The 12,161-nt window shown below is 40.2% G+C and overlaps 1 protein-coding gene across 1 annotated transcript; it reads right to left on the minus strand.

The window, feature by feature from the left end:
* Nucleotides 1-371: 371 nt before the first annotated feature.
* Nucleotides 372-965, minus strand: LOC145240321 (uncharacterized). The gene has a single exon (XM_080103902.1). It carries the CDS (start codon nt 963-965, stop codon nt 372-374), a length of 594 nt encoding a protein of 197 aa, XP_079960028.1.
* Nucleotides 966-12,161: the final 11,196 nt, after the last annotated feature.

Raw genomic sequence — 12,161 nt, forward strand, 5'->3', positions numbered from 1 at the left:
AGAAATTTGACTATATGTGGGGATTGCCGAGTGATTTATCGCTTGCAGTGTGATTGGCGATACTGGTGGTGTTTTACCGAGGAGTTTTAGTGGCCATATGCTGCAAGCGGCTCCCGTATCAACCAAGCAACATGCCTGGGATAGCGAGTCTATAATAAAATAGGCACGGTTTGTGTGCATACCCGGTGGAGAGCTTGCCGTGCTCAAGTCCCCAGACCTTAGTTTTCCTGGTTCGAAAACGAACAGGGCATTGTGCACCTCTGTGCCTCTACTCCAAAGCGGCTATGGTAAAAGCATAGCCCTGGCGTGTTAGACTGGCGGCGGCGATGGGGAGATGGTGAGCGACCTCGGTAGCAGAGTCTGGGCGATGGTTATCTAGTTGCGTTTAATTTTTTCACCTCTTTGGTGAGACGCTCAATAGCGTCAAGTATAGCCAAAGACGTGGCGTCTCGGCTTGCATTCCCAGTCGCAGCAGCATGTCTAAAAACTTCAGCCTGTGGCTGAGGGATCGCAGCGGTGGTAGGTCCCCTAGAGAATTCCATCACCCTATCCGCCGATGCTGCTATGGTATCTACAGATTGCTTCTCAACCATAGGTGCCAAAATTGCCTTTACTTGAGACGGCAGCCTCGAAATGAAGAGCTGCTTTATAAGGGCACTGTCGGCCGGGACATATTCTGCCAGTTCTCTCATTCTACGGAGTAACTCTGTTGGCATACGATCCCCTAAAAGTTCGTCATGGACCAACGTTTGGAAACGCCTCTCTGCTGAGACTGACGTTCGGAGCAGCACCTCCCGCTTTATGCTTTCATAGGTAGAATTAATGGGGGTGTCAGTTATCAAATCCTTGATAACTGGCGTCAACAATGCGGTGAATGCACTGAATAATATGTGCAGCTTTGTCTGCTCCGATACGTTGTTTGCCAAAAAAATGCGATTCCAATTGGGCAAACCAAACTCGCACATCGCCAGCAAAGGCAGGCAATACGGTGGACATGTTTAACTAACAAAAAAAAGGAACAGACCAAAAAAAATTCAGTTATCCGACTTGAAGGATAATGCCAAAGAAACACGAGAAATATTGGAAGTACTAAAAATAAAAAATAAAAAATAAAAAAAATGAAGAAATATACTTTTATGGGTCCCTTCTGGGAGGACCAAAAAAAATCTATTCTAATAGGAAAAGGAACATTTAAGCCGAAGCACGTGTGGCGGGGGGTATTTAGAAAAGGTATCGAACTGTACGTAATAGGAGAAAAATATATATATATTTTTTCTTAAACAATAAAATAAATTGATAGACTATGCTTTTTCTTTTTTTTATATATTTCTGGTAAAAGAGAAAAACTATGTGTGTGTGTGTGTGTGTGTGTGTGTGTGTGTTTTATATGAAGCAAGTACTCACGTTGTTTTTTTTTCTTTTACTGGCCGGGTAAGAATATCCGTTTAAAACGTTTTTAAGTCTATATATGACACGTGGTGTTTGAACTGTATGAATGTGTCCGGCGGGGATGTTTGGTTTTCGGTGATAAGTACTTGATTTTTGGAAGATTATTTCGGGGTTTTTTTTTTTGTTTTTTTTTTTTGAAATAGGCTTCTTTCTTTGCGAAAATTATGAGGTTAAATAGAGTTATTCTTAAAGAAAGAATATCCTACGGGAACGTTAATTAACGGTTCTTAAAGTGTTTTCTTTTTGAAATGTCTTTTTTTTTTTTTAAATATTCTCTATGGAGAATATCAGGCCCTTTTTTTTTTTAGTTTCCCTCGTTTGTAAGCCGCAGGCACTTTGACGCCGATACTTTTGACGTGTATGTGCGTTTCAGAGGTGCGGGAGGGGCCACGTGGGATTTTTTTAACATGCAAAGAATTGTCCGTTTTTTCTTTTTCTTTGGTTGGTAAAAAAAAATTCTGTTTCTTTTTGTACGAATCCGTTTGAAGAATTATATATATATATATATATATATATAAATGAAATATTATTTCTTCTTTCAGTCTGTAGTTTTTGTTTGTTTTGAGTGCTCTCTGTAATTTCTTTTTGTTTTTGCAAATGTTTGGAAGGAAGTTTGTACGTTCTCTTTAAAAAATATTCTTTTTTGTTTAAGCAGTTTTTTTTGTTTTTTTTAACGAGGAGCGTTCCGTCGGGTCACCATTTTTAGTGGGGTAGTTTTACCCCAGCTAATTATTTATCTTTTAGAACCCTCGATAAAAACGACAAACTCCTTTTAACATTAAACATTTGCAAGTATTTATTCAACGGGATAATAGTGGTGGAGCTCGAAGTTATTGAGTCAGGTCCAAGTCGGACTGTCGGTGCTGGGTGAGGAGGAGAGGAAGGTGTGTCTTTGCTCCCGGCTCTGTGCTGACTGTTGGATGTCCCCTGCCTGCACTCTTTTGGGGGACAGTAGGATCAATGCGCCCTGCCTGTCGATTGGCCAGTCTATGGCCGAAGAACTTACAGGGAAGCATTGATCGATCCGCCAGAGAGTATAGTTCATTGGGGGGGGGCTACAAATATATAAACTGTTTTTGGCGTGCTTCATTTTAATGTATTAAATATCCTCATAAAACATGCCCTTATCATTGATCGTTTTCATTAAGTTGTACGATCTTCAGACGACGACCTTCTAGTAATCGAAGACGCATCTATCACAATAATCTGTCAGACACTCCACAGCCTTCTGATAAAGAGGATCCATCTACAATCAGGGATTCCCCACACCAACAACAGAACCAAAACCAAAAGAGTCAGCTACCTGCTCTTATATCTTATTGTTTATAATTTGCCTTAATAAGGAAACAGGTAGGTAAAATATTCTCTTGGTATAGATGGCAAATGACACATAGACATAAAAACCTCCTCTATCCTAAGAATAGCAGGTATGTACAATTTTTTATTTCATTATCTTATACGATTCCGAGCTACTCCAGGTGGCCTTGCTAGTATTGAATAAATGCTTGAGTGTTTACAAGTTAACACCAACAGAACCAAAACAAAAGAGTCAACTACCTGCTCTTATATCTTATTGTTTACAATTTGACTCAATAAGAAAACATTTCGATTATTCATTTTGGAAGTTTAATATTTTAAAGGTGACATTTTGAGTGAAGATTTCAATCAAATTTAGTCGCGTGCAATTACCAAATAAGGACGCCTGAGCTATTGGAAATTAGCTACTTACCATTTCAACGACGGAGTAAATGCCTTGGAGGGTGACAGTGATGACAAGTAAAATCTGCTTTTATCTCGCCAGACTGATTATTACGCGAAACATGACACACAGACATGGAATATTTTTACACGAGGGACGAAATAATGATTACACCGTGTTACCATGACCTAAATTCATTGTTCGTTAGCAGTTGATTTCCTTTTAAAATAATTTCACGTTTAAATCATGTTTTTCATCTTTTGATTTTGATTTTTTAAAAATATTTTTATATATTTTATTTCTTAATGAATTGGACACACAAAACAAAATTTGTATCAATTTACTAAAGAAATCCTAACAAACAAAACAACTTTTCTATTTTGAACACAAAAGAAAAACGAATGCATCCCGATTTATTTTTTTCGTATTGAATTCCAGAAATGAAAGGTAAGTTATTACTTTTTTCTTTCTTTATACACTTTAAAAAATTTTAAATCCAATAACTTTTAAAATAATCTGAAACATTAAATTTTGTATTTTTTTTTTTTTTGCAACCCCCCCCCCCAAAAAAATATATATATATCGATTTCACCATGCTTTATGACTTACGTAAATAAAGTATGAATCGCTTATAGGCACCACCAAAACTGGGGGGGGGGGGGGTCAGGTAAGTACTTTTTGACGGACCGTCTTTTTAAAAATCTACCAAAAATCAGGTAATTATCCGATCAATACGAAATTTTCAGCGATTATTAAGAGAAGAATGAACTTTATAACAGTGTACTTATTTTTCATAAATAATATTTATATATATATTTTTTTCTTACAACCACCCCCCTTGTTTTGAGGGGGTTCCAAATATGCTTAAAATAATCATCTGAATCTGAACAAAACATATTGTGTTGTTGTAAGGGACAGGATTATAGATTAAAAAAAAAAATTGTTTGCATACCTTATTTTGACGTCTGAATATCAGAACTCCGATTGTGTTTAATTATCCCGCTTTTGAGTTTTGAAGTGTGAAATTCGGTGAATATGTTAAGTAAAGTAATTAATTTAAGTTAAGGAAAAATAATTAATATTCATACAAAAAAAGCCATTTTAAAATCTTTAATAAATAAATTAACAATTCTTTTTAGCGAGCCGAATAATTCATGACCATTATTAAACAGGGCATGCTTTGAAGAATCGATACAAAAAAAAAAATCGATAAATATTGTGCCCTTTGTGTTAAAAATATCATTATTTTTTCGATCCCGTTTGAAAACGTTTGCCGCCTTTCGACTATGGTGGACCAAACGCGCTGAAATGATTGTTTTTATTCTGCTTTAAATTGCCCCCCCCCCATTTTGGGGAGCCTGTGGAAAAAAAAACTATTTAGAGGGTAAAGTAGATTACCCGGTGATAGCGTAAGCTCCGAGGGGTTGCAAAGGATGCCCTAAGCGACCCCCCCTACTGGGTCGAGTAACAAGTTTTGTAGTACGGCGAGCAGCGAGTAACTAATTTGTGCCAACCGTTCACCAGTAAGTCGTTAACAGAACTGGCGCTAGTCAGAGACACAATTCTTTTATAACAGAAGAATAGTGCCTCCCCCTACTCCTCCAAGTCTATAAGAGACTCGTTCTCTCAACCACTCAGATTAGAATTCCGCCCTCGAGGCCGGCACCACCAAGCAAGCAATCTCCTTTTTTTATTTTTATTTTTATTTTCTCACACACTCCCGACAAAAACGAGAAAAAAAAACAAAAGGTAGAAGAGAGAAAAGAAAAAGAAAAAGTTACATAAAAATGACAGACCACCAAAATACTTAATCAAAAAACAACTGTTAGTACAATATAGCAGTAGTCGATCAGTCCAGATATCAATCAAGCAGGCAGCAGGCTAGGTCTACCCCGTCGTTTTTTAAGGGGCGCACATTCTGGGCAATACCACTTTTGCCTGTTGGGAGGTTCTGAGTCGATACCGACACATCGGAAATGGTACCAATCGTCGCACGAGTCACACCCGATCATATTCTGATTCTGCTGCGGAGAGCTGCACAGGGGACACAACCAGACCTGCTCTTCAACACTAGGGGGTGAATCCAACGTCTCCCCTCCCTCCGCAACAGGAGGTCCTTCAGGAGTCCTAGAAAGCTCTAAGGGGTACAGATGTTTCAGGGAATGTACTTCCTCCAAGCCCTCCCCTTTTTGTACACGTGCTGCTCTAACGACACCATCATTGCCTGGAATCAGTTCAGTAATAGTTCCTAAGACCCAAAACGGTCTGGGTTTCAAAGGACTCTTAATCAGCACAACATCATCCTTCTGGAGGCGGGTTCTTGTACTGAGTCGGGATCGACCAGGAATCTTCCTTCCCAGCTCTAGCAGGTACTCCTCATACCATAGTTTGTGGAAATCTGTCAGACATTGGTCCCTAAGTTCCAAGGTTTGAATTAGCCTCTCCCTGCTGGGAGGCAACAAGGTTGTTCTATCCTCTCTATCCAGTCGTATCAATAGCCCGGGGCTCTGATTGGGCTTAAGGAACATATTAGGGGTAATTGGAGTAGCATTTTTGTCGGCTGACACCTGGTAAGTAAGAGGCCGGTTATTAACAGACCTCTGAATATCCGATAACACTGTCAGAAGGGTAAAGTAATCCAATCTACCCCTGCCAAGAATCTTAAATAGGCAATTCTTCATGGTCTTGATACATCGCTCCCATGTTCCTCCATACCAAGGAGAGAACAAGGGAATGGTTTTAAGTTTTAACTTACAAGGACCATATTTTCTTTGATAGTCCGTAAAAAGAGAGAGACGATCGAAAATCTTTCCACTTCCTATAAACGTTTTCGCGTTGTCACTATAAAGGGTTTCGGGAACACCATATCGGTTAGTAAATCGAACCAGTGCCTGGAAGAAAGAGGGTACGCTCATGTTGGGAACTACTTCAATGTGTATTGCTCTGATATTCAAACAAGTGAACAGGAGCAAGTACATTTTCGTATCTCGTTTCCCGTCACTCACCCAAAGATGGCCAGTAAAATCAATCCCAGTGTGTTGATAGGGGACTCTGAAATCGGTACGGTGCGACGGCAGGGCAGCAGCAGCATTCGGCGTCACTGGCGTTGAATTATAACGTTTACATCTGGCACAAACAGCCAGTACCTTATTCACAGCTTGTCGACCCTGCGGGACCCAATAACCGCTTCGCCTCAACTCCGCTAGAGTTGACCCAGTTCCAAGGTGGCAACACCTTTCATGACAATCTAAAATGATGAGTCTGGTAACAGGATGATGTTTCCCTATCAGAATGGGGTTTTTAACTTCATAACCAAAGTGGGAAGATTGGTTGATTCTTCCCCGAGATCGAATCAAACCGTCAGGGTCCAGAAAAAGATCCAGAGCACGAACCCTAACTGACATGGGTTTACCACTCGGCTCCTTTAGGTACTCCACTTCCACGGGAAATTCTTGCCGTTGCACTGTCTTCATAAGGTAGATCGCTGCCTTAGAATTGTAGTCCCATTGTCGATTAAATCGGATGGCTAGGAACTTAAACACCAAGGCAGTAACAGTCAGTAAACCAGAGAATGAGGAAAACCTCTGAAAAGGTATGGCCGAAGTGTACTCTTGATCATGGATCAAGGAACAATTTGCTGAACTGCGGGTCATTCGCTGGCATATCTCACTCAAACAGGGCATATCCTGTCCTGGCCATTGAGATATTCCTTCGCATAGCCAGGAAGGGCCTGAACACCAAAATTCCATCTTGGATTGGAACTTTCTCAATGTTAATCCTCTTGTTAACAAATCCGCCGGGTTGAGTGTACTATCAACATATCTGAAGAGAGTCTTCAAGCCATAGCGAGACTCCAACTCCACTTTCATCTGCAGAATGTCTTTAAGTCTATTTTTTGCAAAAACATTTTTGCTAGCCATGTTTTGAGATAAAATCCAGGACAAGACCACCTGTGCATCCGTGGCTATACACAAATTCTCGGGAACAAATCCTTCACAATTGTCCAGGATTGTGGGGAGACACTTGAAGGCGAGGAAAACGGCCATTAGTTCCAACACAGGCAAAGTCTTGTCCTTCATAGGTGCCACCTTAGCTTTCGCAAATAATAAGGATGACCGACCATTTTGTACGATATACACGGCAAACCCATATGCTTCCTTGGACGCGTCGCAAAACAGGTACATATCTCCAGGTAGCCCTGCCATAAGCGCCTTGCGCAAAAAACGGAAATCACTCAACCCTGAAAGGTCCCTGGCTAGCTCTCTCCAATCGCTCAAGATCGCTGGCTGGAGTGGATCATCCCAACCTGCACCATTCTTCTACATGGACCTGATTAGCACTCTACTGCGGATAGTAACCGGGAGACATAGGGACAACGGATCGAAGACCTTAGCTGACTCTGAAAGAACACCTCTCTTAGTTGTCACGTCAGGATTGCACTTTACCGGAGCGACATACAACTCCTCCGAATGTGGGGAGTATCGGTAGCCCAGTACTCTCTCCCACTCCTCTTCATGGATACTTAGAGTACCATCCTCCTTCATCCTATTGCGGAGCGCCTGACTGTTTGAGTTGCATGACTGGATAATAAAGCCCCCTTCCAGCAAACGCTCTCTAACAAGGGAATACAATGTAGTAAGCTCACTCGCGTCTGCCACGGATGCCACAAGGTTATCCACATAAAACCGGTCCTCCATCATTCTGCGGCAAGCATCTTGAGGGTATTTTGCCGCATGTAATTTTAAGATGCACCCCAACACAAATGGGCTGGAAGTAAACCCGAATATCAAGGTGGTATAGCGGAAGCAGCGCAAACAATTTCCTTGTTTAAGAAAAAAGCAAAACCGGTTCCTATCCGCCTCCAGCTTAAGCCGAATCATTAGGAAGGCTCGGCGAATGTCTGCTAGTAGCACATAATTGTTGGCTCTAAAGGCCAGCAACAACTTTAAGATGTCCCCTGTTAAGTTAACGCCAGAATATGCTGCTTCGTTCAGCGATAATCCATCTCCTGTCTTCAAACTACAGTTGAACACTGGTCTTATCCTGGTAGTTGCCGTAGGGTCCGACTTGAAAACTGGTCTATGTGGTATCCACACATATTTGTCGAACTCCTGAGGGGAGACAAAAATCTCTTCAATTATACCGTCCTCCTGTTGCTGACGAAACACCTCCAAATATTCATCATATATTTTTCTTTTAGTCAAGTTTGCTGCTACCCGGTCTAAAACATGCAAGGAAGTTGCATGATTAGAGGGGACTCTGGCTAATCTATCGTGATGCCAGGGGAGCTCCACATAATAGCTTCCATCCCGAAGCTCTACCGTTTCCTCAAATCGCTTCATCTGAACTTTATCGTAATCAGAAAAGTCCTCCTGACTGGGAAGCCCCAGAGATTCCAACGTAAACATTTGTTCTAGTCCTCTTTGTACCATACTGTCAGGAAAGCACTCCGCCATGGGATCCAGGTATGTTGATTGTGTTTCAAGGACAAAACATAAATGTGATGAATCGACCTGGGGGGTATGTTCCATTACCGAATTAAACGAGAGGTGAGTAACCTCAGAGAGGGGCTTATCTTCCAAGAAAAAAGAGTCCACTGCTCCAAACGGGACCAATCCAGGCGGGGTTGCAAAGGCCCATCCATTCAAACACGGGATCAGCTTTAATGAGTCCAGGTGTTCAATCAGGTCTAACCCAATTATTCCCTTGATCGGTATTAAATCCTTTCCGGTCTCAAACTGGCCGGCCAAAGCATATTTTGCATCCTGAAAGACACGCAATAGAGATTCCAGGTTGGCCACTCGAACCGACAAGTCCATACCATCGGCTACCAAGACAGGAGATGTCACTGTCCTTCCAGAACCCAAGTCAACTCCCAGGACTACCTCTGTGAACCCACGCTGACACTCACCTAGAAAGGTAGACAATCTCAGCTGACAATTGACACCAAGGGTTTCGATTGGGCACAAAGTTCTCAGTACATCTGCCGCCAGATATGTCCGCCCGCTACCCGTGTCCAGTAGGCAATTCACTGACACTGTCTTTGGTCCACAAGAGAATGTAACTGAGAGAATGGGTAGCAACGTGCGGGAATACCCGGTTGAAGTTGCATTGTTCACATCCACATGAAAAGAAGGAGTAATAGCGTTCCCCCTACCAAACTTTTGAGACGTATTCTGTCTTACTGTTGATGTAACTGCAGTGGAGACACCGCCCTTAATCTGCAATCTCTTTATTGCTTCTCCAGTTAGTCTCAATATGGAGGACAAAGGTGGCACCCGTCTATTTGTTAGCGCTATTATCTCACCTTTCAGTTCGAGAGGAAATTTCCTAAACAGAATCTTAGCCATCAGTCTGGCTCCGCCAGAATCGTCCACAGAAAAGTCACACGAAAAGGAATTCCCCAGCTCTTCCAACAGCGATGCCGTCCTGGAAACGAAGTCCCCCAGCTCAAAAAGGGCTCCACCTTTCTTTGGTACATAGTCCAGAATATCCTGGAATATTTGGTCAATGATTTCATCCAGGTCCAGATACTCCCTCTTCAGTATAGCCATGGCTTGCTGGTAATTGGTGTCAGTGCAACTCAGGGGATTTACCAGCCTCAAGGCTCTGTCTGAGAGTGAACACTTCAAGAAGTTCAACCTCTCGGCATCATTGGCCATGCCGATCACGCAGTTCTCAAACCTAGTCAAGAAGTTTCTGAAACTCATGCGGTCGGACTCCATTTCCTGTCCGCTAAATGTAGGCCCTGTGATCTGTATACGTGGGGGTTTAACAATGAAGGAAGAACCTCTCCCGGTAGTTGCAGAAGCCCTTGAGAACTCAAAGGCAGATTCTGAGTAAGGGCTGGGCTCTGGCTGTCGGTATGCTTGATCCAAATCGCCCAAGTCTTCATAATAATCCTTTAGTTGAGGCAGCCAAGCACCCTCAATCTCGGCAGGTGTACTCTCATCAAAGGAGCCTAACTCCAGCTGTGTGATACAAGTCTCTAACTCGACAATGAATTGTTGAATCTCCGTCCTTAAGAATGAGTACGCCGATGGCCTAACTCCATCACGACACATCTTCAGTCGTCCCTGAATCTTCTGAGTCAATGACTCCCTTCTGCGTAGGAGCTGCTCTTTCGTGACGTTCATGACAGTAGTTAACCGACGAAAGAGTAAGCAGCAAATCCTTTGCAAGATGTGGAAAAAAAAACTATTTAGAGGGTAAAGTAGATTACCCGGTGATAGCGTAAGCTCCGAGGGGTTGCAAAGGATGCCCTAAGCGACCCCCCCTACTGGGTCGAGTAACAAGTTTTGTAGTACGGCGAGCAGCGAGTAACTAATTTGTGCCAACCGTTCACCAGTAAGTCGTTAACAGAACTGGCGCTAGTCAGAGACACAATTCTTTTATAACAGAAGAATAGTGCCTCCCCCTACTCCTCCAAGTCTATAAGAGACTCGTTCTCTCAACCACTCAGATTAGAATTCCGCCCTCGAGGCCGGCGCCACCAAGTAAGCAATCTCCTTTTTTTATTTTTATTTTTATTTTCTCACAAGCCTGGCCCCCACACACATACACATTAAAACCAAACTCATACAAATGGTCACCCATCTGATACTGGCCAGCTTCAGCGTTAATAATACATTGAAATTTTCCTCACTGAAAAATAAGGTTTTTTTTTTGGCCTGTTTGGTTTTCCATAGTTTGCTTTTTATTAAGCACAAACATAAACATTGTCTAGATCGACGTGAAGTAACCGGTTGCCTATATGAATAAGTGGAATTATTTGAAATCCAGGTACTTATATTATTATATTTTTGCATATTCTCATAGAAAAGCACCCTAAATCTTAGACAACAAATAAATAAATTAATTATTTCAAAAACCTCCTCTTTTTTTTTTTTTAAATATTTATGTACATTTTTTGTGCAAGACAAAAAATGTCAATTGTTAACTTTTTGGGAAAATTTAACATTTAAAATTTAATTAAAAATAGTAGAAAAAGATTTACATGATTTTGTTTTCTATATGATAAAATTCAGGGTTTTATCTTTCTGGAAAAAAAAAGTTACTCAGAAATAATGGATTTTAATAAATGTAATTTCGTTTTAAAAAACAATAACAACTTGATTTTTCGGCCATTTTTGGCGGTGTCTAATCTCTTATTTTAAAAAATTCCCGTAAATTATATTTTTCAATCTGGCATGAAAATTTTCGAATTTTGTACAAAATATTTTTATTTAAGTAAAACTTATGATTTCGGAGAAAATAATAATAATTACCTATATATTTATTTACACACAATAATTTAATTTGGAGTTGATTAAATTGTTAAACAACTGAGCCAAAAAATAGCTTGTCCGATATTTTCCGATAGTTTTAAGATTTCTATAAAAAAAAAATTTTTTTAATCATTTTTCTGTCTACACTTACCTATCATGTTGCTAAAAATTTCGTTTCATTTTTTTTTTCTGTTTTATCCAATATTTTAGATTTTAAAATGGGGACTACTTTCTTTTTTATAAAGTTTATTTCAAATAAATACCCATTTATCGGCCATCACAAATTAGTAGAAACTTAATGTCGAAAAAAATATTCACATAGTTTTTCATAAAAAAAATATCAAAATGACCCAAACCATTTTTTCTTGATCTGACGTAAACTCATCGCAAAATTTTGAAAAATAAATAAACGCTTTAAAATAAATATAAAACACACATTCAGGTTATAGAGTAGTCATTTTTTCGCCTTTAGTAACATTTATTTTTAAATATTATCTTTTTTTTATTGCTGTTGCTGTTTGCTTATTTTGTCAAAACTACAAAATGAACATTTTGTGTATGAAATTGCTGCGTGAAAGTAATCGATTTGTAAAATGGCTGATTATAAAATATGGGGGTAAAATTTTACTTTGTTTAGAAAAATATATTTTTTTGTAGATTTCGGTGTGCTAAAAACGAATCTACAAATCGTTTCCGCCGCAAAAAAAATAGTTTTCATGATATAGAGAAATTGCTTTTTCAAAAAG

Source organism: Euprymna scolopes, chromosome 19 (genome assembly GCF_053919585.1).
Source record: "Euprymna scolopes isolate OS-2025 chromosome 19, ASM5391958v1, whole genome shotgun sequence".
NCBI classification, from domain to species: domain Eukaryota; kingdom Metazoa; phylum Mollusca; class Cephalopoda; order Sepiida; family Sepiolidae; genus Euprymna; species Euprymna scolopes.

Bases quoted from the DNA above. Each gene is read 5' to 3' on its own strand.
- LOC145240321 (XM_080103902.1), bottom strand. From the start codon at position 965: ATGTGCGAGTTTGGTTTGCCCAATTGGAATCGCATTTTTTTGGCAAAC.